Source organism: Protobothrops mucrosquamatus, unplaced genomic scaffold, assembly GCF_001527695.2.
Source record: "Protobothrops mucrosquamatus isolate PMUCROS unplaced genomic scaffold, P.Mucros_1.0 scaffold_52, whole genome shotgun sequence".
NCBI classification, from domain to species: Eukaryota; Metazoa; Chordata; class Lepidosauria; order Squamata; family Viperidae; genus Protobothrops; species Protobothrops mucrosquamatus.
The window spans coordinates 327,091-352,695 of NW_015386128.1; the positions used below are offsets into that span (position 1 = coordinate 327,091).

The window sequence follows — 25,605 nt, forward strand, 5'->3', positions numbered from 1 at the left end:
TTTTTTTTTTTTTTTTGCACACGGCGGTGGAGGCCTAAAGCGAAAAGGTTTTATAAAACCCAGCTGAAGGCCTAGGATTGGGGCGACGGCGCGCGTGCCCACAGAGAGGGCTCTGAGTGCCGCCTCTGGCACCCGTGCCATAGGTTCGCCACCACTGCTCTAGACGGTTCTTTAGAGAGGAATGAGTGGCTGGGATTTTCTCTTGCTTTGGAAGCATCCAAGTAGTGTTAAGTGAACTCATATTCACATAGCTGAAAGGCTGACCACCTCTGATCAAAAAAACTTAAGATGTGATGGATTCTGTTTTCCAAAATTAGTTTGGTTTAAGTAGAATCCAGATTTTAAAAATAAATTGCCATTTCTACAGAATTCGCCCCCATCTTTCAATAATGGGAAGCTAAAATGAAATAAACACACTTAGCAACTAGGGGGTATAAATGTAACTTTATTTTAAAATTTCCAAGACAATAAGTCCATAATCAGTTCTTCTAAGTGAAAGAACATTCAGAGACTGTAATTACAGCACACATATACTTATTTGGTGATAAGCATGATTGAAAAACATGCACAGAACTTAACTACTGAATGGACTAAACTTCAGATCAGGCAAAGGAAGCAGAGATCTGAACAATTAATTACATACTGTTTGTTGTTAAAGACAAGTTAATTGTTTAATATGATGAAACATTTGAAAAATGAATGCTAAGACTGCATAATAACTTGGAATGAATACATTTATTAGCTTTCTGATGTTTGGTAGATTGAAAATGTTTTCCTGAAATGAACGCAATGGACAAAAATCAGCAGGAAAAAATAAGCAGATTCAACAAGAGGTTTAGGCAGTAAGAAATATCTGCTAGGCTAAATTTCTACTGGAATTAACTGTATTTAACAGGAGATATTATAGTTCTGTTGCCCATCAAAATGGACATTTTGTTTTAAAAGGCCTCCCCCCTTAAAAAAAAAAGTTTGAGATGCTTAAAAGCTGCTTACTCATCTGAACCCCACTCTCCCTCCTTCCTTTTCACTTGACCCTCATCATTTTTCTTCTGTCAGTTTGGTCCATGTTGATAAAATGGTCGCTTGTAAGAATGAGTCTAGTCATTATGAACTTAATATTCTTAAAGGAATTAAGGATATATCTGACAGTGCACAGCGTTCATTCTTGCTTTGGACACATGAGGTTGTCAGTACTCCTGTGGGATTTCCAAGTTCAAACTGATAATGTCTTGACTCATAAACACGCCAGGTTGAACTGTGGTTGGAAAAAAATGTAGATAATTGATGTGGGAACACTGGGGGGACAGTAGAATAGATGACCAAGAATTGGAGAAGATCAGAAAATACCAACAACTGAAAATCAAAGTTGAAAGATTATGGCATGATGGTCCCAGTGCTTATTGACACACTGGATACCATACAAAAACATCTTGGATGGCACTTATAAAATCTGCTCATTGACAAAATTTCCATCTGTCAATTGCAAAAGCCTACACTGCTTGGATCTGCACAAATACTGCACCAATACAATTATGACATCCTAGGTCTTGGGAAGAACTCAAAGCATATGAAGAGCTGACCTCACATTGTCATGAACAGATAATTCCTAAGCTGAGTGTTTAAGTTGATGATAGGCTTGATTACACAGATGTCATATTCCATCTGGTCTTCTGCATTTTCAGAATATTGCAATGTTTAACAAATGGTCACATATTTTGTTATATTTTGCCATTGCCAGCGGTAGCACTGGCAGCATCTATACCAGCTGCATAGCCAGTTTTTTTTTGGCTGAATGCAATGCCCTCTAGTTTATACACAGTAAAGAGATTGATTTCACAACTGAACATATTCGCAAAGTGTGTGTATGTGAAGTGGGTAGGGAGCAGAGGAATGTTTTCTATGACAAATAGCCTTGAATGGATTCCCCCCCTGTTTTTTCTAATAACGGTGTCACTGTTGAATAACTCCAATTTCCCTGGAGTAAATAGGATGAGACTGCAATCAAAATATAGATTTTTTTTAAAAAAAAATGTTATATCGTTTTTCTCTGAGGAACAAGATTTATATTCAAAACATGGCTGGGAATTGAGAAACCAATTGGTTAATAAATCTTTCCAGCGCCCACTAGTTTTGCCCTTCCATCATTCTGGTGTGGTGTGGGTCCCTTCTGGTAATAATTTATTCAGCCACGAAGATGTGGTATTTTTTCATGCTTCTGCATGCTTAATCAGGAAGAACTCTGACTGCTTTTATTGAGGCAAGAGCACGCAAGCAAGGAATTGTTGCCTTTTTCAGACAGATGCTGGGATAAATTATTATGGTTTGTGCATACTAGGTTCAAATGGAAAAAGGAATAGAGGAGTGGAAAGTGGTAGGTAATTCACTCAAAACAGATCAGCACTTCTCTAGGGAAGGTAAGCATAGAAAGGACAGACGTGACCCTATAATTAAAGTTTTGTTTCTGAAGATGCATGTAAAAAGGAGGCAGCATCCTGTTGTGGCTGCTCTCTTGGCTTTTTTTGACCTCCCCCTCCCAGAGACATTCCTTAACCTATTTGTATTTCTCCTTGGTACAGATAATCCTCAATTTATGACCATATTGAGCCTGGAATTTGATTGTAATTCATGGCTGCCATTAAGTGCAACATCACATGATCTGACTTGAGTTTATAATCGGTTTTATGATGCTAGCTAAGCACGTCACCGTGATTGTTAAGTGGACCACGTGGGGTTGTTAAGTGAATCCATTATATCCAATGGTCCATTTTTGCCATTTTCTGCCAGAAAAACGGGGGAAAATGTCATAAATCATTGTCACGTGAACATGGGATACTGCAACTTGTAAATGTGAACCACTTCCAGGTGCCCCAGTGCCTTCTTCTGATTGTGTGTGGTGTGCGGAGGAGGCAGTCATAACTTTGAGAACAGTTCCTAAATAACTATTTTTGTGTCCATCGTAACTTTGAAAGGTTGTTAAGTGACTGGTTGTTAAGCAAAGACAACCTGTGTCTCAAAGCCCTGGAAGTAAGAGACAAATAAACAACAAAAGATTGCAATGTATCAAAATGTAAAAGAGAATTTGTTGCTCAAAGAAAAGTGTGAGATTTATTGTGGAGACTCTGAAAATGGGTCCTGCTTCTGGGATGGTGCCATAAGGCCTAGGCCAAGGGTGGGGAAACTTGGCTCTTTTATGACTTGTGGACTTCAATACCCAGAATTCTTGAACCAGCCATGCTGACTCAGGAATTCTGGGAGTTGAAGTCCACAAGTCATAAAAGAGCCAAAGTTCCCCACCCCTGGCCTAGGGATATTTAGAAGTGTAGCAACCTGCCCTGTTTCCCCAATATGATCTCTGGAGCTCTAGAAAAGATAAGTGTACGATTTGTGACGGGGGTGGGGGTTAGGTGGAGGGGATGGGAACTGGTGGGTGAGAAGCAGGCCCAAGACTGGGGACCCTAATAGGCAGAAAGGGGGGAAGGTAGTGAGAGGTCCTGCTGCAGCATCCCTGTGGCCGGTCATAAGGACGAATCCGCCCGAATTTTATGTATGTCACTGTGGGGGTGCTAGAGTGGCCATATTTTACTATCAGGTTGTAAGTTAGCTTTTGGATGGGTCTGTTGTAACTTTGAATGGTCACTAAGTAACTGGTTATAAGTAGAGGACTACATCTCTGGGAGGTAGACTTAAAAAAAATCTTCTGCTATTCTTTTTACAGAGAAGAATGTCAAATTTAGCATTAGCTTCATTTGCAGAAACATGTGCTATTTATCCCATCAGTGCCAGCATCGCATGGTGGATAGTTTTCTGAGACAGCTAGTTGCAATTTAATTTGAGTTTCAAGCATTGGAGCTGTTAGGTTCAATGATATTGTCGTGTTGGAAACTGAGAAAAAAGAAAGGGGAAAAAAAGCGTTATATTTCCAGGAGAGAGTTAAGAAAGCTAAAACGAATCCCAGTATTCACTCTGTAGAAACAGAACTGGCAGTAGATTTTGCTGTTGTCTGGGGAGATTAGGTCTGGCTGCTTAGTAGCCAGCTATAATTTCTTTTTTGATCTATGGGGCTAGAGAAAAAGCTGCTGCAGCAAGAAATGATAACAAATAATAAGGAGTTTCAAAACAGCCCTTCTCAGCTTCCAGAGGAATGGACCTGAATGCCCAGAATTTCCCAGGTAGAATGTCTGAGCCTGAGAATTCTGGGAGTTGAAGTCCCAAGTTTGAAAAGTCTTCTCCTTGGAATTAAGGAGAAACTTCCTGACAGTGAGGACAATCAACCAGTAGAACAGCTTACCCCCAGAAATCGTGGGTGCTCCATCACTGGAGATTTTTAAGAAGAGACTAGACCAGTGGTTCTCAACCTGTGGGTTGGGACCCCATTTGGGGTTGATCGACCATTTCACGGGGGTCGCCAAGCAAGGCTGTCCGCCATTTTTTTGCCCATTTTTTCCCCTTTTCCGGGGGGGTGCCTTACCTCCCTTGGGCTGGGCCACCTGGTGGTCGGCCTGCTCCGTCTCTGCCGCTTGCCAGCTACGCCTCGGCCGGCGCAGGGGGCGGAACCACGCATGCGCAGCCCTCCCAGGCAGGGAAAGTCCTTGACTTACGACCGGTTGGGTAGTCCTCGACTTACGACCGGTTGGGTCGTCCTCGACTTACGACCGGTTTAGTCCTCGACTTACGACCGGTTTAGTCCTCGACTTACGACCGGTTGGGGTCGCGGCATTAAAAAGGTTGAGAACCACTGGACTAGACATTCACCTGTCTGAGATGGTATAGGTTCTCCTGCTTGAGCAGAAGGCCTCCAAGGTCCCTTCCAGCTTCTATTCTATTCACTTTCTCCAAAAGCTCAACCTTCGTGATAATGTATAGATCTATGCCAGTGTTTCTCAATCTCAGCCACTTAGCAAGGCTGGCTGGGAAGTTCTGGGAGTTGGACCACACATCTTAAAGCTGCTAAGGTGGAGAAGCGCTGATCTATGCCTTAAAGTTAAAATATAAATTTGCACAGGGCAGCCATCAACTCTCCTACTTCCTTGCATGTCTGTCATTTTAATAAGCAGAAGAGGAGAACTCCCTGGAAAACACTGATAGATATGAAAAAAAGGCAGGCCATACACTATCACAAGAATCACAAGAAACTTCCAAATTTATTTCTCAGTACTTGTTTGGAAGGATTTCTTTGTCTTAAATTGTCTTTGACAAAGTTTATTGCATCCAAAGCATGTTGGAGAATGTGACAACCACTTTATTGGGCAAGCCAAATCTTCATGCTTTTTTCAGAAAGCAGAATTTAATTTCTTATTGATCAATGTCACACATGCCAATTGTCTGAAAAAAAAAGATGTAATAAACATTAAGTTTTCCTCTAAATTCATTGTGGGACACAACATATCAGAAATGAAAATAAATAGAATTAATTATAACAATACAAACAGAATTATGCCCATTACAGACCTTCCCAAAGAGAGAGAAAATGAATATACATCTACCTTTTTGAACTTCAGCTTGTACAGTCACAGTATATTTATTAAAACTCTGTGTGTCTAGCTTGTTTGAGTTCTCAGGATTATAATTTAAGACACAGCATATCAAGCAGCACCTGTGAATTGTTCTCTTTTTATACAGCGAGCAAAACAACACAAGCATTTTGATTCAATTCTAAGCAATATTTCTTTACAAATTCCTCCTCTTGGCCCAGATAACATCTGCAATAAATCCAATAGCAGCAGGTTGAGTTAGAAGTGACTGCCCAGGCATTTGAGAATGTATTCTTTCTCTACTGGGAAAGTAAGGCTTCCTGCATCTATGTTGGTAGTTTAGAGCAAAGGTTCCCACCCCCCAGTCCGTAGACTGGCACCGGACCACGGCATGCCACAATCCGGTCCGCACAAACAAGCAAAGCCCCATCTGCGGGATGCAGGCAGTACATGAAACCACGCCCCCTCTAGTCCACGGAAAAACCTCTCTCCACAGAACTGGTCCCTGGTGCTCAAAAGGTTGGGGACCTCTGGTCAAGAGAGTTAGCTAAAGATAGTATGAGTATTGTTACTCCAATATTCTACTCCCCACTTAAAGATAAGCATAGGATATTTATCCCAGTTGGCTTTTCTTCCATATCTCTCTGGGTGGCAGCTGCTCTCTCACATCTGTTAGGATGTGCACTTCCCCATTCTTTTCTGTCTCCCCACCACAAAGACCATCTGCACATGGTAGAATTTCCTCCAGAAGGCTCCACTTTTTCTTTAGTGCTCTTGTCCATATTCAGTCTGTTCCACTTCTCTGAACTCTTCTTAGGCCAGGAACAAACTTTCAACAGCCAACAATATCCAAGTTTGGCTCTGTCTACCCATCATTTCCCCTTTGTCCCTCTTCTTCTTTTTTCCTCCTGATGTCACCATCAGTCTCCTTCTTGCCTGCTGAGCAGTAGTTCCCCTTTCCAATGGGAAAGTACATTATATTATCTACTCTCAGCTACAAAAAATAAAATAAAATTCCAGTACAGTATCTGAGTATGTACATGACAGTATGCTAAAGAGGCATAGGTGACTATGGATTGATTGCTTGAGTGCTTGATTGATTGACTGATTGATTATCTACTATCAAGTGGGTGTCAATTCTTAGCAACCAAATAGATTTCTTCCCCAAGACAATCTGTCCTTGTCCTTTAGGTCTTACAACAGGGCATCCATTAACAATATAACTGTGTCCATCCACCTTACTACTGATTGTTCCCTTCTTTTCTTTCCCTTCATATTTCCCAGCATTTCAGCCTTCTCAAGACAGCTTGGTCTTCATATAATGTATCTGAAGTAGGATGGCCCATCATGTCTCAAGTGAGAACTCTGATTGACTATTGACTGGCTCAATCTGACAGAAAAAAGGGATGAAGCCAAATTATTATCAAAAAATACCAAGAAAATGTATTCCATAATTCTTCCATCCAACACTTCATACTTATTCCCTCCTTAGGGGCAACTACTGCTGCTGGACCAACACAAGTCATTTCATTTTATTAATGTGAAGCATCAGAACGTGCCCTTAAAAAAGGAGTAATTCTGAAGTGTTTTGAGCAACCAGCATTACTCTGAATAAGTTATTGTCTTCTCATGCTTCTTGACTTTGTGACTCAAGTTTTGGCTCTCCCTTTCAGTTTGGCCCATGCATAAACACTGCCTATAGTTTTTAAAAGAATGCTGCTGAAATTAACAGAGGGATAGAATCAAGATCACGTGAAGTGTTAATACCACTTCACAATGCCTTGGTAAGGCCACACTTGGAATACTGCATCCAGTTTTGGTCACCGCGATATAAAAAAGATGTTGAGACTCTAGAAAGAGTACAGAGAAGAGCAACAAAGATGATTAGGGGACTGGAGGTTAAAACATATAAGGAACGGTTGCTGGAATTGGGTATGTCTAATTTAATGAAGAGAAGGACGAGGGGAGACATGATAGCAGTGTTCCAATATCTCAGGGGCTGCCACAAAGAAGAGGGAGTCAAGCTATTCTCCAAAGCAACTGAAGGCAGGATAAGAAGCAACGGATGGAAACTAACCAAAGAGAGAAGCAATCTAGAACTAAGGAGAAACTTCCTGACAGTTAGAACAATTAAGCAGTGGAACAACCTGCCTCCAGAAGCGGTGAATGCTCCAACACTGGATGTTTTTAAGAAGAGACTGGACAGCCATTTGTCCAAAATGGTATAGGGTTTTCTGCCTGAGCAGGGGGTTGGACTAGATGACCTCCCAGGTCCCTTCCAACTTTACTACTACTACTACTACTACTACTACTACTACTACTACTACTACTACTACTACTACTATTATTATTATTATTATTATTATTATTATTATTATTATTATTATTATTATTAAATATTCAAGAATGGGAGCCTTACTAGCATAGCCATGTGAAACAGCATCATGGATCTGTTGTTTCTCTGCTTAAGCTCAAGGGTAAAGGCTAATTGATCTGTCAGGAAAGGAAGCTCAAAATGGTTTCACAAAGTTTTGCAATTGGAACAGAATCACTAGCATAATTTGAAAACAGAACAGTTTGACTTCCCCCAGAAACTTGAAAAAAAGGAAGGCATATGTTACTTTTTCAACACCAGGTCTACTTCACTCCTCCAGAATAGTCTAAAAATGGTGCAAGAGTTATTATCTTTAGTTTGTGCTTCATGTGGGCCCCTTATTGTCCTTCCCTTTCCCAAAAGCATTCTAAGGGAAAGGATTCTCCCTTTTTTGCTACTTAAGATGAGGCTCAGATTCTTCTTGTGACTTCTGGACTAAGGTCAAAGAATGGTTGGAAGAAATACTAGAGCGAGTGGTAGAGTTAAAACCAGAATTTTTCCTATTAGGTATAACAACGCAGAAGTATGACAAAGGCATACTCTATTTGATGCTACACCTCCTAACGGCTTCCAGATTGGTTTATGCTCAAAACTGGAGAAATAAGGGAACTCCAACGGAAGAAGAAATCCTGTATAAAAATGTATCATGTGCAGAGATGGACAGGCTTACAATGGCTATGAAAGATAAGACAGAACTGGAATATTTCGAAATCTGGGACAAATTTTACCGCTGGTATGAATCAAGGAGAACCGCTCGGATCTTAAGCTAACGATAGGATTGAAACATACATATAATTGTTTTCTGAGATTTTCGCGGGTGTTTGTACGTAGGTCTTTAGTTATTCGGGTTTTCTCCCGCGTAGCATTAGAAGTGTCTACGTGGGAGAAAACCCGAATAACTAAAGACATACATATAATTGTACATATAATTGTATATATAATTGTATTGTGTAGAAGAATGAGGTTTATATAGAGGTTAAGGATGATGTATTAAGTTTTTGTATCACGAGAAACAAATTGTTAGGAATATTTACTTTGGAATGCCACGTATGTCCATTTTTGTTTTAATTGTATTATAAATAAAAAACTTTTTTAAAAAAAAGATGAGGCTCAGATTCTTGAAACATGGTACGTGGCCCCTTTTTGAACTGGGATGAGGAACACTGAGTGTCATCAACATTGTTCTTTGAGAGGAAACTCGGAAAGAATTCCAGAGAACATCCATTCCAATTCAAGTATTGAATTGATTTAGCCAAAAATATCAAAATTTTGGAAGAAATTAAATCATAACTGTTTTTGCAATTAGTTGTAATGAATCATTTGGTGGTGCTCAACCACTTGTTTATGTGAGACATGCTGTATAGTTAGATAAAATGAAAGAAGAAATTCTGCTTTTGTGAGCCCTGAAAGCAATTATTGAAAGTGATACCTTTGGAGCTGTGTCAAAACAATCAGAAGTAAAATAAATGGGTTGGGGATTCAACTGATAAATAGTCTATTAATGCTGGATTCATAGTTCAGGATTTTGGGGGAGGGGCAGGAAATCTTTACATATTTTGGAAATTTAATGTGTTACTAATCACACACCTGCTTGCGAAGCTCTCCCAGCAGGCAACAAAAAGACCTCAATCTCATTATCAATTTAGTTAATTACATGAAAAACAGTGCATTATTTGCTGTTGTTTGGGGAGGTTTGGGAACTGTTCATAAAATGTTGCTGTTCCACATTAATTTCAATGACTGTCAAAGGGAAATAAGCTTGGATGGATTTGTGAGCTGAAGGAAGTTGTCCTATTTTTAGAATAATATGGAAAACAGACTATGTGAAGCTTTAAAAAAAAAGTAGCTTTCAAATGAGATTGGTATATCTGGCAGATATATAAAACTCCTAGAACACCCAAATCTGAAGCTTCAGGACAAAAACATCACTATCATTGCTCATCATAGCATAGTTCAAATATATCTAGTCAACATCAGCTATGAATATAGCAAGTTTGGGTTAAATGTGTCTATTTTCTCTTGCTGATGAAACTTTCAAATACATGGTTCTTGAAAATGCCCTTGAGGGGGAAAAAAGAATTGAACTTTATCTAGGCGGCTATAGAATGATTTCAAGTGATATTTCTCAGATGTCATGGCTGAAGATTTCATTTTATTTATGTATTTAAATAATTTATATGACTTCCCATCTCATAACAGTGACTTTGGGTGATGTACAAAGATTAAGACCCAACAATTATAACAATTACCCATGTTATCCCAAGTAATGACACCTTCCATTCATTAAACACTTTGTCCTCTACTATAGGGCTGGCTTAATAGCAATAGTAATAGCATTTAGACTTATATACTGCCCCATAGTGCCTTACAGCATTCTCTGGGTGGTTTACAATGTAATATTATTTGCATGTGGCCCCCAACAATCTGGGCCCTCATTTTACCAACCTCAGAAGGAAGGAAGGCTGAGTCAACCTTGAGCCCCATCAGGATCGAACTCCAAGCTGTGGGCAGAATTTTGCCTGCAATACTGCATTCTAACCACTGCGCCACCAGTTAACCCGTTGGCCTGAACACTTGGAAAAACAGCCAGGTCTTCACATCCTTACAGAAGCCCAATAGTGTTAAGGCCATTTGCCTTTCTGGGGGATTGCTGTTTCCACCAGGCAGGCACTTGTACAGAAACGGTGTGGCATTTAATAGATTGTGAGTTTTGTACAACAGTGGAAAACTCAATATATGGAAGTTGTGGTTTATCATTAGGTGATTTTTTAAAAAGGGTCTTGACCTTTTATGAAGAGCTTAATTGTTTTTTTGAGAGGACACTGCAGAGGGGTCGTTGAGGCATTTCCTGTGGTCCCTTACAAATCCACACTTTGAAAATTCTAGGAAATAGTGTAAGTTTGATGTAAATTTGAAGCATTTTTCTAAGATTTACAAATGTTTTGTTTTTAATTACAATATATCATTCGTTTGAAAATTTTGTGGTAAATTATTGAAGGAGACAGTTATGAAGGGGGCATAATATGTTTATTAAAAAGGGGCACGGATTCCAAAAGATTGAGAAATAGTATTGTAACTATAATTAGTATGTGGACAGGAAACATTTTCTGTCTAGGAGACATTTTAGGGGCCAAAGACAAAACTACATATTTTTTTAGTTCAGTTTTCAGAGGTGGGTTGCAAGGTGGGGCCATTTTATAGGTCATCCTTGAAGCTATCTGATATTTGACAGACTCTGATGTAATCTCAAGGCAATCTGGAATCAAGGATTGAAGGTAGGGATGGATGTGTGCAGCCCATGAGTTGCTCAAACCTAGACTTGTATGAGCTGAACAAAAACATATATATGCACACATACAAATGTCAACGATTGGCAATAAGCTGCTGTGACTTCTGTATCAACAACTTAGCATTGAATTCCCAGTAGAGCAGGGATGTCCAGCCTTGGCAACTTTAAGACTTGTGGACTTCAACTCCCAGAATTCCCCAGCTATCCATGCTGTGGTAGACACTTAGCGTGTATTTGGTGAGATTTGTTTCATCTCAAAAGACTACTTGTCCAGCAAATTCAATTCAACCTTTAGCCCACCATTAGTATGTCAGGACAGATCCAAGCTTCTGGTTCATTGTACTGCAAGCACAAACCATCAACTATTTTTGAGAGGCAGGAATTGATATCAATGCTGCCATTGAGAAAACAGTGTGATTGTCTCTGGAGACTTTTGAGCAGTTTGTGCTGGAATTGAGGAGTGCACAAAAGAGCCAAATGTATTTGTCACTTGGAATCATTATTTGCGAAATAACTGCTGATACCTTCTATTGACTTCTGAGATTAGTGAGCTCACTAGAAGTATCAGTCCTAGTACAGAAAAAAAAATGGATTGATTCATGTTAAATGGCCTAAACTCAGTTCATTCAAACAGCTCAATCTTGTCATCTTGTCATCTTCCTAGCTACTCATTTCTAAGTAAAAAAAAAAAAATCTGTCTGCTGGAAATACCTCATAACATTCAGTGTGAAACCCAGTGGGGCCTGTGCTAAGGTTTAGAGTTTGTGAAAACAAATGTTTCTGATGTTTGCAGAAAGCTCAACGTTATCTGAGTACCTTCAGTAGATTACACATGTACATTTAAGGATGGTATCATTGCAGCGATACTCCTCATCCAACAAGGTTTGTGACTTGTGTGTCTGTGTGCTTTGGAATCAGTTTTGACTCTGACTGTCTGGACAAGTCCCTGCAATTTTCTTGGGAATATTTGTAGGAACTGTAGTCCAAAATGTTTGGAGGGTACCAGTTTGGGAAAGACTGATCTTTGCAATTTACTGGTAAATATCCCATGATGATGATGGTGATGGTGGATTCATCTCTACTACTGCCATTGTTATTACTGCCATTTATGTCTCCTATTGACAATTAATCTTTTTTTTAGATTTACTGCCACCTTCAACACATACCAAGATTCTGACATTTCCTGTACATATTACATATATTTATTTATGCTATACGGGAAATGGAGCCTAGGATGCACTGTGCTATATTTACTATTCTCATCTGGCAACAGTAGCCCAGGAGTAAGCAAGAACAGCAGGTCCATTGTGCTGTCACTCTCCCCTTTCTCCTGATATTGCTAATCTTTCGTTTTGAAACAACTGCAAAAGTTGCAAAGATGGGGACAGAAATTGTTGTCTTAGTACACGGTGATATATGGTCACTAGATAGCAAGGATATGTCCAGAAATAAATACACATTATTAAAAAAAAAACCACCAAAGCCAAATTTATTTACAAATGCAGATATGTGATTTTTTTAAATCACTAGATGATTCTGTCAAGACCCTGATAGGCAACATATTTTATTAAGGGCCACAAGCTTTGGTGAGGCATAGCTCATTTCATCTGCTGTAGCTCATCAGGCAGCTGTAGTTCATAAAAACGTATATAATAGTTATCAGACTTTGGGCTACCATGGACTAACATGGCTCTCCTCTCCCTTGCCTAGATGGCTCTGTGGACCCTAAATTGTTTTTCTCTCCTATATTAAACCAGAAAGAAAATTCAGCCATTTTCAACATTTGCGGCTATTGAGAATAGACTTAAGAGTTCATCTGTCCTAATAAATATTGCTGAAAGACCTTGGACAGTGGTGGCGAACCTATGGCATGCATGCTAGAGGCGGCACTCAGAGCCTTCTCTGTGGGCACGCACACCGCAGTCACTAGCAGCTCGCACAGGTCCATTAGGCTGCCGCCACCCGGAACAGCAACCCCGCCCAGCACAAAGCAGGCAAAATGGCCGGCTAGCAAGCTCGAGTAGAGATGTTAGAGTATCAAGGTGGCCATGCCTACTTGGCCACACCCACCCAATCTGCTGTGACCACCCTGGCCACGCCCACCCAGTGGGCCACACACCCCACCCTCCCTGAGGGAAGCACAATGCTGATGCAGCCCTGGCACTTTGCAATAAATAAGTGGGTTTTGGGTGACGGTTTTGGCACTCGGTCTCTAAAAGGTTCGCCATCACTGACCTTGGAGGTTGAAAATGTGATACATTTACTTAAGTATATAAACATGCTAAAGGATGAATGGTGATGGAGATGGATGCTGGGAATTGTAGTTCAAATGCTGAGAAGGCAGCTACAGACCATGTCTATGGAGATTCTCAATGATCCGGGTCATGGTTGTCTCAAAAATGCTTTTTCAAAAGCAACCGCCCTATGTTTTTCTTTTTCCCTTGAGGAAGAAGGAGACATTTTGCTTCTCATCCAAGAAGCTTCATTAGTTCTGGCTGGATGGGTGGGGGGAATGGAAGGGCTAGTTCTCAGACAGATTAGTTCTGAGAATCCTTCCATTCCCCCTCTCGCCCACCATCCACTCAGAACTGATGAAGCTTCTTGGATGAGAAGTGAAATGTCTTCCTCAAGGGAAAAAACGTAGTCCAGTTGCCTTTTGAAAAAGCACGTTTGAGCTACAGACCATGTAAAATATGTTCAGGAGATGAAAGAGGGCAATAAGCAAGGGGAAAGAGTCCATGAGCAAAGAAGGAGGAAGGTTCCAACCTCAGCTTTTTCCCTGATTAAGGTTCCAACCTCAATTTTCCCTGATTAATGTTGCTGATTTACCATTGAATGATGTAAATTAACCAAAGCTTTTCCTCTTCTTTCGTAAGTTAGTTGGGTAGAGCCTGGTCACAGCCATCATTATTAGAGCATTTATGAAACTTCTTGGGGTGAAATCAGCAGGTTCTTGGACTTCTCCAAGGTGAGAAAGAGACAGCTACTAGAAAGCAAAAAAAAAAAAGTTATTTATTCAAGAAATAACACCCAAATAATTGCCTTAAGTCCTTATTATCTGGATATTTGTATGACCTTCATGTCAAGAGCTACTTTTGATTATGAAAAAAAAAATCTGTATAAATGATTTTGAATGCTTGGGCTATTTATGACTACTGACTTGTTTTTCGAGTAGGAATTACTATTATGCAGGAAATAATGTCAGAGTCAGACAGTTTGACAATTTGGTGGCAGTAAACATTCTAGGTAGCTTGATACATTTTTATAGGTCGATATAAAAGATTCCACAAATGACTATAATAGACAAACATGGTTGGCAAAAGAATTATCTTGTGTCTGTGCTGTGGTTGATGCGATAACGTTTCTGGAAAGTCTGACCTGACTCAATTTAGAATAACAACCCATATTTATTTAAGAATTTATCCAATCTTAGAATCTAAGTAAGCTCTCTTACACAAAATTGGTTCTCAGCACTGGAGAGGCACAAAATGCATCTATCTGATCTACCCCCAAACCACTCGCTTTATCCTGACATACCTGAAAAATCTGGAAGTTAATGATTGAAATTGAATGAAATGAAGTCACTCGTTATCCTTTTGCTCCTTCTGTTTCTGAAATCTGGACACCGGAGTGTTTTTCTCTCCTGTACCATATGTGCACCCAAACTATAGCAGCCAGCATAGTTAGAAAGATGGGTATTTTCAAGATGAGCAGGATTTGAGAATCAAGGCTTCTGGGTTGGTTTCTAAACAGAGAAATGTCCCACCATTTTATTTTGAATTGATCCTTATTATGACAAGTAAAATGAGTATAAATAAGCCACTCATTTATTTCACTTTTAATTTATATTGATCTTTCAGTACAAATGAGGTCCCATATTTGCTCTACCATTATCGACCATTATTTTGCTGTGTTTATTTTTCATCCAGGAGTAGAATTATTCTCCTGTATCCAAAATATTATTTTTTGTTTACATGTCACTTGCATCTGCATTCAGACTATGTAAAGAACCATCATCCTTTATGTAGATCTGCTTATAGTTTATGATCATTATTAGAAATTATGCTACATGTCTCACCATCTAATTCATATCATCTAAGTGGTTGTGGAAGTAGCTCTAAAGAGGAGCTAATGATCATGGTGCAGACAGGTTGAATGACTCTAGAAGTCAGATTTTGTTTAGTAGGTAAGATACCGAAAAACAATCCTGCCTCCAGATCAGGAAGAATCTTTCTTAGAGGATGAAGATAAAAAGATGAAAGGGGAATAAAGTAATTTTAGTCAATGGATCTAATCCATCAACTTGTACAAGTGGACATAAGTTGCATCTGGTCAGAACAGCTGTGAGCTGAACAAATAGGACATTGGGATCAGCCCTTTGCAAAGTCAGATCATCTACTTTTCCACATATGACATGTTTGCATCTTTGGTCTCTGTGAGGATGGAGGTTCAATCTCAGCTGCCTTATAGATCCAGTTGATTTTGGGCAGGGGTTTGAGGATTATTTTAGAGATTTGGTAAGCAGTTAAGTTCTGGAAATCTGAGTTAGTGGACGGGAATGCTCCTGTCTATCTTTGTGTGTCAATGCTGGAAGACAGCTTTATCTAAAAACCCACCCCATTGGTTTGGGGTGAGGCATCATTGATATGTGGCTGATACCCAGTTATAGATCTATAGCCCAAGCCACATTGGAGGTGCTCTTGAGGTCTTCTGGTAGTGATTGAAGGTTGTGAGGAACTGACTGGAATAAAACAGAATCTGGGTAATATGGAATTAGTCCAGAAATCAGTGGGCTCCTTGTAAGTGCCTAAGCTGGCTCTGGATAAAGATGCACTCTCCTTGAAAGAGCAGGCTTGTGGACAACTTGGTGGTTCCCTGGAGTCATGGCTCCTGTTTAATGACCAGATTGATGTTATGGCCATGGTTTGCCCAGACAAATGGCTGTCCAGTCTCTTCTTAAAACCTTCCAGTGTTGGAGCATTCATTTGAGCTACAGTCCTACTTGTGGTTCTTTCTTGAGCAGAGGCCTTAGTGGTGTCCTCATCACCCTGAGGTTGGACTACTGCATTCTCTTTGGAGCTGCTTATGAAAGCTATGCAAAAGCTTCAGCTGGTAGAAAATGCAGCTGCTCTTATTTTGACATTTGAGAGCTGCTTCTGCAGGGTGTACTTTTTCTGTGGGGACTGCACTGTCTGCAAATAGGTTTCCAAATATTATTCAAAGTGCTGGTGTTGACTTAGGAAGTTCACATCTTTTAATTCTTAGTTACTTACATTATCCTCTTCTTCAAACAGAAATATATCCTGTGTGTTCAGCTATGAAGGAGATGCTTCACATCCATCCACAAGGGGTGGAGGGAGAACCCAGAGTTAGGCTGTCGTAGTGGCTGATATAAAATAGCTTGCCACCAGATGGTCCCTACTCTATTAATTTTTAGGAATATGGCAAAAAGGCTTATTCTACTGGGTGTTTAGAACCTATGTGGCTATTTGGTTGGTGGTGATTTTTAATTTTATTTTTAATTTCAGTGTTTATTTTTGAGTTTGATTACAATGTTATAAAGTAGCATTTTGGAGTTTTATGGGGATGAATGGTGCTACTTTATTTGTATTTATGGACTGTGAACTGCACTGAGTATTGTGATTATATCTATTCTAACTACAGTATCTCTCTCTGTCTCTATCTATCTATCTATCTATCTATCTATCTATCTATCTATCTATCTATCTATCTATCTATCTATCTATCTATCTATCTATCTATCTATCTATCTAATCTATGCATATTCTAAAAATAAATAATAAATAATATGAAGTGAATGCAAAATTCCACAAAAGAAAAGGTGCCTAACAGAGAAAAATCAAGATGGGAGACTCTATACAAGTTTTAATTTGTAAATGTCAGAAACCTTTGGGCCAAAATGGAGAAGTAATGGAGCATGAAGCTAGGAACCTCCCCCCCCAGAAAGCATTACAAACATCTACTACAACAGAGATAATTAAAATTATAGAATAATTTTGGGACATAAATATTATAGAAGAGCATCTTTGGGAGAGGGTAGATTTGTCTGATAGATCAAAGAAGATGTAAAACCCCTATACAAATGGAGCAAACTCCTCCACAGAATTACCATGGGCTGTTCATAGCAGTTCTCAGATGACATTTTTGGGCTTAGTCTGTCTACTCCTTCAGCACCAACAAGGAAGTCAGGCTAATCTTCAGATAGAAAGTGAAATCAGAGGTATATCTAAAAAACAACTAATGATAAAATGGTGGACAGTTTCCATTACCTTCAAGTAGGTAGGAAAATGGATGGAGTTTATAGTTATGTCCCACCATCTAGACATACAATGTTTTTGGTTAATATAAGCAGGGCTTTTTTTCTCATAGAACGCCCAGAATGGAGTTCCGGCACCTTTTTTGGATGGAACCTTGTAGGTTAGGCAAGGCGGGTTGTATGACGTGTGTGAGTTCCGGCACCTTTTTTTTTCTAGAAAAAAAGCACTGAATATAAGCATCCTTTTAGCAGAACATACTACCTATGGAATTCTTGCCAGAAAGTGGCTTTTTCCTAATGTAACTTAGGCATGTGTTCTGTGCTGAATGCTCTAGAACAGAGGTGCCAAACTGCTGGCCTACGGGCCAGATGCATCATGGGAAGCTGCGCCCACCCCAGCTCCGGCAAGGGGAAAAAAGTCACACTACGTCACGACATGGTATGTGACACGGCGAGTTTGACACCCCTGCTCTAGAACATAGAACAATAGGGTTGGAAAGAACCTTGGAAGTCTTCTAGTCTAACCCCTTGCTCAAGCAGGAGACCCTATACCATTCCAGACAAACATTTTTAGTGATCCCTAATTTTAATAGAGTTCTTATATTTTCTGCTCTATTTCAGTGTTTCTTGGTTTTATGAAATATTTTAATTGACATGTTTTCTGGTATATTTTCTTGTGCATCAGCTGCTGGGCACCACAACTGGTGAGTGAAATTTAAAGATTCAGCAAAGCAATAAACAAATGCATGAAATATCATATTTTGGTAGAGTGGGAGGAACAAAGAAGATGTGCTAATTGTGGTCTCTGACATGCAGCTAGAGGAAAATTAATGAGTGCCTTTCATATGTTCTTAAATTTCCACATCTTTGCTTTTGGTTATGATGGCCAGATTGTCCAGAGATAATCAGGTTGCTGCTAAGCTACAGTATAGTTTGGCATTATGTTTTACTTAAGAAGTATCTACTGATAGACTGTCTGGAATTTTCCTTAGAATATCAAATATAAGCAAGTAATTAGAATACCTTTCAGGAGATAATGGAGATTCACTTGGCTCTACTGTTTTATATTCTTTATTTCTAGATGTAGGTATGGAAACATCATCTGTAAACAATAACATATTTTGTCAAATACTAATGCAGGAGATAAAAATGAAAGCGTTCGCATTTCCTGATTTATGTAGTTATTAAAAAGAGGTACCAAATTGAACTTGGGTTGTTTCAAATATTATGATGATAATAAAGACTGCTGTGTGCAATGTGCAGTTTAAGAAATATAGCACACAGTGATCCATGATGTGCTCTCTGTCTATGGCCAAATCTACAATAGGAAAGTCACATGTATTGTATTGTGCATCTAGGCTTTGAAAATACCTAGCCAATGGTCTACTATTTTAAAATATTTATGTATATTATATTATACATTACTATTCATTTACAAATGTCCCATTTGAAAGAGCAAAAATCACAGTAAAACAATTCTCTCCACAAAATCGTTAGAACGAAACTTTACTTCTTGTTGTTATAAAAGCAAGTTGGGAAGCAAGTCATCCTGAAGAAGTACAGTAGGTAGAGACAGCAACTAATAGGACCTAGGCAGTCTTTCATTTTATCTAAAGGGTACCTTTGAAGGATAGTTGTGTTGGGATATAAATTCTAGCCAAATTGTTTTTCAAGAAGACTGCACATGCTTTAATTATACAGATGGACAACGGGCTATGCCCCTAAATGCAGCTTCCAGAAGTAGTAGCATCCGGGATGTTGTGAGATGCTGTTTAGACATCTTTACATTATTTCTAAAAACTTAAGGAGGCTATAAGAGTGTTGTCTTTTAAAACGGAAACTGTAATCTAAGCAAAACCAATAATGAATAACTACAGGTAGCCCTTGACCTACGACTGCAATTGAGCCCAAAATTTCGGTTGCTGAGCAAGACATTTATTAAGTGAGTTTTGCTCCATTTTACGACCTTTCTTGGCACAGTCGTTAAATGCATCATTACAGTTGTTAAGCTAGTAACATGGTTGTTAAGTGGAACTGGCTTCCCACATTGACTTTGCTTGTCAGAAGGTTGCAAAAAGTGATCACATGATCCTGGGACACCGCAACCCACATAAATACATGCCAGTTGAAGTTTGATCCCCTGGCCATGGGGATGCTGCAGTGGTCGTAAGTTTGAAAAACGGTCATAAGTCACTTTTTTCAGTGCCGTTGTCACTTGGAATGGTCACTAAACAAATGACTGTAAGTCGAGGACTACCTGTACACAGTTCTGATGTTAGATAGAAACAACAGTGTGTCATCTTCCTATGGTTGCCTGATGACTCTCTTCCTAAAATAATAACTACAGCAAAAGGATACCTGTGGTAACGATTAGTTCCACCGGCTGCCAGATGTCATATTTTCTCTCCACACCACACAGGTAAGCCCCAGCATCGTTGTGAGTGAGGTTCTCCATGACCACACTGAATTCACGAAGTACACGGTTGTCTTTGATGGACATTCCATTCTGCTTCACCTCTTCCTCCGATCCTGTGGTTCGGATGGTGTGGTTACGAGAACAGAACCTAAATCTTTCTTCTTTGCACCAGTACTTGACAGCTTCTTCATCACCTCTTCTGTATTTGCAGCGGATAGTCGCTGAGCCACCATGGGGTGAAATCACTAATTTAGGATGCTCCAGCATCCAGCAAACTGAAAAAACAGTTACACCCAATTTTACTAAACATAAAAATAACACCAACCCCAATGCATCCAGAGTTCCACTTAAGTCTCTGTAGCCTGCATGAAATTAATTGGATTAAGAGGAAAAAATTCACTCGTCTTTCCTAAACATGTTGCCCTTCAGAAGGGTTCATCTTCAATTATCCCCAAGTTTAAGAAGGCTTGTGAACTATTACATTTGGTCCCAGATGCCTGAAGAACACCATGTGAGTCAAAGCTGAGTTACATAATCGCTTTTCTTAGAGTCCATCATGGATTTCCCTCAATTTGAAATGCAGCCTTCTATGAAATGAATCAGCCTCCCCAGTGTGTCCAGCAGACCTGGATCAAGTGCCTGCCTGCCATCCCTTTTCAGCAAGCAACGTTCATAGAGGTTAGCATCCATTTGAAAAAAAGTTGCAGAGCGATCAGCAAAAAGGGGGGTGAGAAATAAAAAAAAGAAATCAAAGACTGAGCAGGACAAATATTAACACCTTATTTCAAGAGTGAATGAAGCTTCTTTGAGAAGGAGATTTCACAGGCAGCCCTATTGCTGAGAAAATCAGGCCAGGAAAATGAAATGAAAAGAAGAGGAGGAATGAAAAGAAGAAGGAAGCTTTCAAGAACATGCATCCATGCTGTCCCACCCACATGGGAACTCTTCTAAAATCTTCTGTTTCGACATTGGAATGGAGCACAGTTTGTCCTTCCTCTTGTTTATATAACTATCTCTAATGAAGGCTTGTTAATGCACATTTTTCCTGTGAATGCATTACCATAGAACTAAGGAGAAACTTCCTGACAGTGAGAACAATTAACCAGTGGAACAACCTGCCTCCAGAAGCNTATTATTATTATTATTATTATTATTATTATTATTATTATTATTATTATTATTATTATTATTATTATTATTATTTTAATATGTTTATTTTAGACAAATGGATTTTTCACTAGAGAAAAGGCTGATATTCATTGTTGCCTTTCACACTGCAGGAGACTTTCTTTGGTCAATCTCATTTCATTAATCCACTCCTGTAGAACCCTTTTGCTGATTTTTATTAAGAATTTGGATTATTATAATAAAATCTAATATAAACTAAATTTAGAGAAAGAAAATAAAATAGAAAGACTAAAAAGGGACAATGGAAAAGGAAGAAATAAAAAAGAAAGAGCATATAGTAAAGAGAAAAGAAATATATAAAAATGTGACTTCTAATTTTCATTACAAGTTTAAACCAATGTAGTAAATCGCTTCATCCCATATCCCATCTCTTATCTCTACATAAATCCATAAAACATTTTTTCAGTCCCTTCATCAGCAAAAAAAATCCAAAAGAGTAGCCAAAAGTAACAATACATCTTATTTTTAACCTTGTCAAATAAGCCAACTTTATATTTCTTCCTTTTACAGTCTTAATCTTTAGTTGTTAGACATTGTCAAAGGATTTGATTTCTCTTCATTTCTTCTTTGTCCTATTACACAGACTTCTTGAAAAAAAATAGCTTGAGGCTATTTTCCCCCTTTTAAATATCCCATATCAGGCTTTAGGGTCAGAATGAATGGAAATAGGCTTTAAAAAGTTGCCAAACACAGGATGATAAAGAACAATATCACAAATTGAAGCATGAATATGAAACATCAACATCAGTTCAAAATAAAACGATTGCCTTTGACCCAACACAAACAAATTTGAGAAAGAATGGGTCTATATTACTTACTTAGAATGGTGTATAAATGACAATGCATTCTTTTTTTTAAAAAAAGAAAAAAAATCTGATATATTGCTTACCCACTGATTTTTCAATGTATTCTGAAACCAGCTACCATTAGATCAGTAGCCTAAAACATCGCCAGCCCTACTTTCATTCCTTGATGTAATTGTAGCCAAAAGCTAGTACATTTCTATCTCACGTTGTAATTTCTCTATTGCAATTCGACCGTGAAGCATAAATGGGTGTCCCTAGATTCTAATGTTCTATATTTGTATTTGTGACTTCCTTTCACAATTTTGTCATCTGCCAAAAGGACCAGAGAGAAATTGTGCTCCACATCACTGTCTAAACTGTCCAATGTGCATATATCTTTGTTGCAGGTAACTGAACCCAAATCTAATCTAATCCGCAGTTCTAATAGTTCTCACCATGGAATAAAGTCCAAATCAAGCCATAGAAAAGTTTCATTGTTCTTTGTTTAAGTAGGCAGCTTCTCTAAGTTGTTTCCAGAATCTTCTTTCACTTTCATCTCAAATCAGAGACTTGGAGTTTTTTTGTTTCTCAGACTGTATGTGGTATTCTGTTGAAATAACTAAGTTTCACCAGAGGAAGAGGTCAGATCTTGCTTAATTTTTTAAAAAGAAAACACATGATTATTAATCCTCAAATTGGCATATTTGTAAAGTAGAAACTGTAAATTCCTCCTCAGAATAGAAAATACTTTACAATTATTGATCAATGCAGTGGTCTTAGATCCTTCATATTACAAATATAGACATGGATAACACTGGGTTTGGGCATGTTTAACATTTCATTGCTGTAGTAGGTTTAATGTGTAATTTCCTGAGCTATAAAGATTGCAAGCACTAGTACTAATTGCTTCCAAAATGGAAATAGTAAATCACATCACCTCTCTACCAATGTGGTTCATGTGTCTTAAAGTGAATAAATGTGACAGAGTGTAATAAGGAGGTAGAGTCCCAGGTGGGGTGAAGTGCATTACAGAGGAGTAAATGACAACTCAGTTCAGACAGATGTCTATGGAGATTCTCAGTCATCCAGGTCATGGTTGTCCCAAAGGTGTTTTTTCAAGAGGCAGTTGGACTTTTTTGTTTTTCTTTGAAGACATTTTGCTTCTCATCCAAGAAGCTTCTTCAGCTCTGACTGGATGGTGGGGAATGGAAGGATTTATAAATTGCAAGGAATATAAATCCTTCCATTCCCCACCATCCAGTCAGAGCTGAAGAAACTTCTTGGATGAGAAGCAAAACGTCCTCAAAGAAAAACAAGAAAAAGCACCTTTGGGACTTCCAGCTGCAGTTGTTCCAGTAAGCTGTTAAGCAGATGGTGTTTCAATTAAGGAGCTTGGGGTGCCTCAGGGGGATGGGAGAGGCCCTGGCAGGCGTGCTGCGGGTTGCGCAAAGGTTGGAGAAATGCTGCACTGTGGTGCAAAGCCTCAGCTAACCCATCCCAATCCTGCACTGTGGCCCTTGTCAGTGGAAACCCCGGGGCTGGGCCTGAAGTAAAGGTCCAGATTCTTCAGCAGTCTCAACCAGCTGCTATTGCAGTCAGGCCTTGACTTCAGCTCCAATGCTGTGGCTGCCTCTGACAAATGCTGTCAACTTCTCAAACTCTTCTATTGCCCCACGCCACCTCAATCACAGCAACATTCATGCCCTGGGGCTGGGACTGAAGTAAAGGTCCAGATTCTTCAGCAGTCTCAACCAGCTACTATTGCCCTTGGACCTCAGCTTCAGTCCTGTGGGTCCAAGAAAGCCAAATCAAGTTCCTCCCTAGAGAGAAACTATCTTCCTGGAATATTGCCTCCTTGTTCTTTCAACACCCACCCCCCAATACTTGTAGTCCTGCCCTACCACCTCAAAATAACCTACTTGCCTCAGTGACTTCATTAGGCACATTTATATTTATATATGAGCTGTTGTCTTTATCTAATCAAATGCTTTGCTGCTGATCCATCACATGTACTCTAATTTGCGTAAATGTATAGAGAAGGACTGGGACTTCTCCCTCTTTAAGCCTATCTTTGCCTCCAGCACTGTCAATAAACCAACCAATTGTACTTCAGTGCAATGATTCCTGGTCAATTCAAATGTATCCCTGAGAAAATTCTCCTACATCCCAACCTCCTGAACAAATCCTTTGCTTTCTTTCAGTGCAAACATTATCTTCAGAAGAGGTTAGTCAGATTTGCTTTTTGTCACCACGGGCATATCTAGCTTCATCAAGAAGGTGGACTTAGTATACTTGCATTTTTATAGGTGCTTGATATCATATCCTTGCTCCCCTGATCATGTTGTTTGCCATCCCTTCCCTGTAGAAGAGCAGGCAGAGCTGGTGTGGTCAGAGTTAAATGCGTCATCAGTTTAGAGTCCTTGTGTTGCCACAAGAGATCAAAGTCCAGCCCCCGCGCCCCGAATTTTGTTGACTCTTATCTAATGACAATTTATTACTGTTAGTTGACTAGATTCTTGTGTATAGATTTGAATAAAATCTTCTATGCTGCAACTTTACAAATGATCTGGATTCTTTGCTCTTGACGTTCTCTCTCCCAAACAAGCTATTCTGTGAGTTATTGCTGTGTGAATGTTGGATGTGATATTGTATCTCAGGGCTTGGGAACTCTTCCTGTACCTTTAAAGCAGCTACAAATGCCTCCTCCCACCCTATAGCTATTGCTACGTCCTACTCAACATTAACTAAAGAGTGTATATACACAAACCACCAGAGACCAGGTCTTGTGACCTTTCCTCACCCTCTATTTGGTAAAGAGGCTTCTTTAGAAGAGGGTGGGAAGGGCCAACCCTCTTGCAAGTTGTTGAAATGCCTGCCCATGATGGAAATAGAAAGCACAGAACTATTTGGGTCAGTGCTCCTAAGAGCATTGCTTCGGGGAGATGCAATTGGACTGTCATGTAGAAGTCTGGAAAGAGATCAAGGACATTTTCTTCCATGCAAATGCACACTCATGGATGCATTTTTGTGACAGTGGTGGAGAGCAGCTCTTCAGTGTAAAGAGATGGGTGAGATGACAGGTGGGTGAGGAGCAGAGCAGGGAGAGCATAAACATGTACAGTATTAGGTTTGGTCTTAAAAAAAAAAAAGACAGGTCTTCATATACAAATATGGGCATCTCTTCATGAGGGCCTCCAGCCTCATCTGATCACCTGATCTGGTTTCTGCATGTCTCTGCTGTACTTGATTTGAAATAGGAGCAAGCTGGTGGTTCCTTTCCCCTTCTCACATTCTCTCATACCTTTCCCTATTACTTATTCATAGCACAATTCACCCGATTGGCCGAAAACTACACTAGCATCAAAATTTGCTGTCCCCATTGCTAATCATTATTTGCCTCTACTACCTCTGTTTTAAGTCGCTGTGGTCACCTGACTTCCCTCCCTTAGATGTCCAAATTCAAATGGTACAGACTCTTTAGCTCCTACTGGTCACAAGGGGGCAGCAGGGTGTAGATCGAGATGTCTATGGAGATTCTCAGTCATCCAGGTCATGGTTGTCCCAAAAGTGCTTTTTCAAAAGGCAACTGGACTTTCTTTGTTTTTTTTTTCCTTGAAGGTGTTTAATTTCTCATCCAAGAAGCTTCTCCAGAACTGAAAAAGCTTCTTGGATGAGAAGTGAAATGTCTTCAAGGAAAACCAAGAAATCCCAGTTGCCTTTTGAAAAAGTACCTTTGGGTGTAGATCAAGAGTTAAGGATTTCACTACAGGAGTAGGCAACCTTGGCTCTTTTATGACTCGTGGAC

The 25,605-nt window shown here is 39.4% G+C and overlaps 1 protein-coding gene across 1 annotated transcript; it reads right to left on the bottom strand.

The window, feature by feature from the left end:
- Positions 1-3,836: 3,836 nt before the first annotated feature.
- Positions 3,837-22,295, bottom strand: LOC114922301 (CMRF35-like molecule 7). The gene is made up of 4 exons (XM_029283298.1): positions 22,256-22,295; positions 19,770-20,102; positions 18,435-18,513; positions 3,837-3,882 (listed from the first exon to the last, which is right to left on the bottom strand). The coding sequence occupies exons 1-4, from the start codon at positions 22,293-22,295 to the stop codon at positions 3,837-3,839; spliced, it is 498 nt and encodes a 165-aa protein (XP_029139131.1).
- Between the last annotated feature and the right edge of the window lie 3,310 nt (positions 22,296-25,605).

What these genes read in the sequence shown, in the direction of transcription:
- LOC114922301 (XM_029283298.1), bottom strand. Translation starts at nt 22,295, where the DNA reads ATGAAACTTTTCTATGGCTTGATTTGGACTTTATTCCATG. An exon ending in GGAACTAATCGTTACCACAG is followed by an intron (nt 18,514 to 19,769) that starts GTATCCTTTTGC and finishes TATTGTTTACAG; the next exon opens with ATGATGTTTCCATACCTACA. An exon ending in TCTCCATTATCTCCTGAAAG is followed by an intron (nt 3,883 to 18,434) that starts GTATTCTAATTA and finishes CTTTTTTCTCAG; the next exon opens with TTTCCAACACGACAATATCA.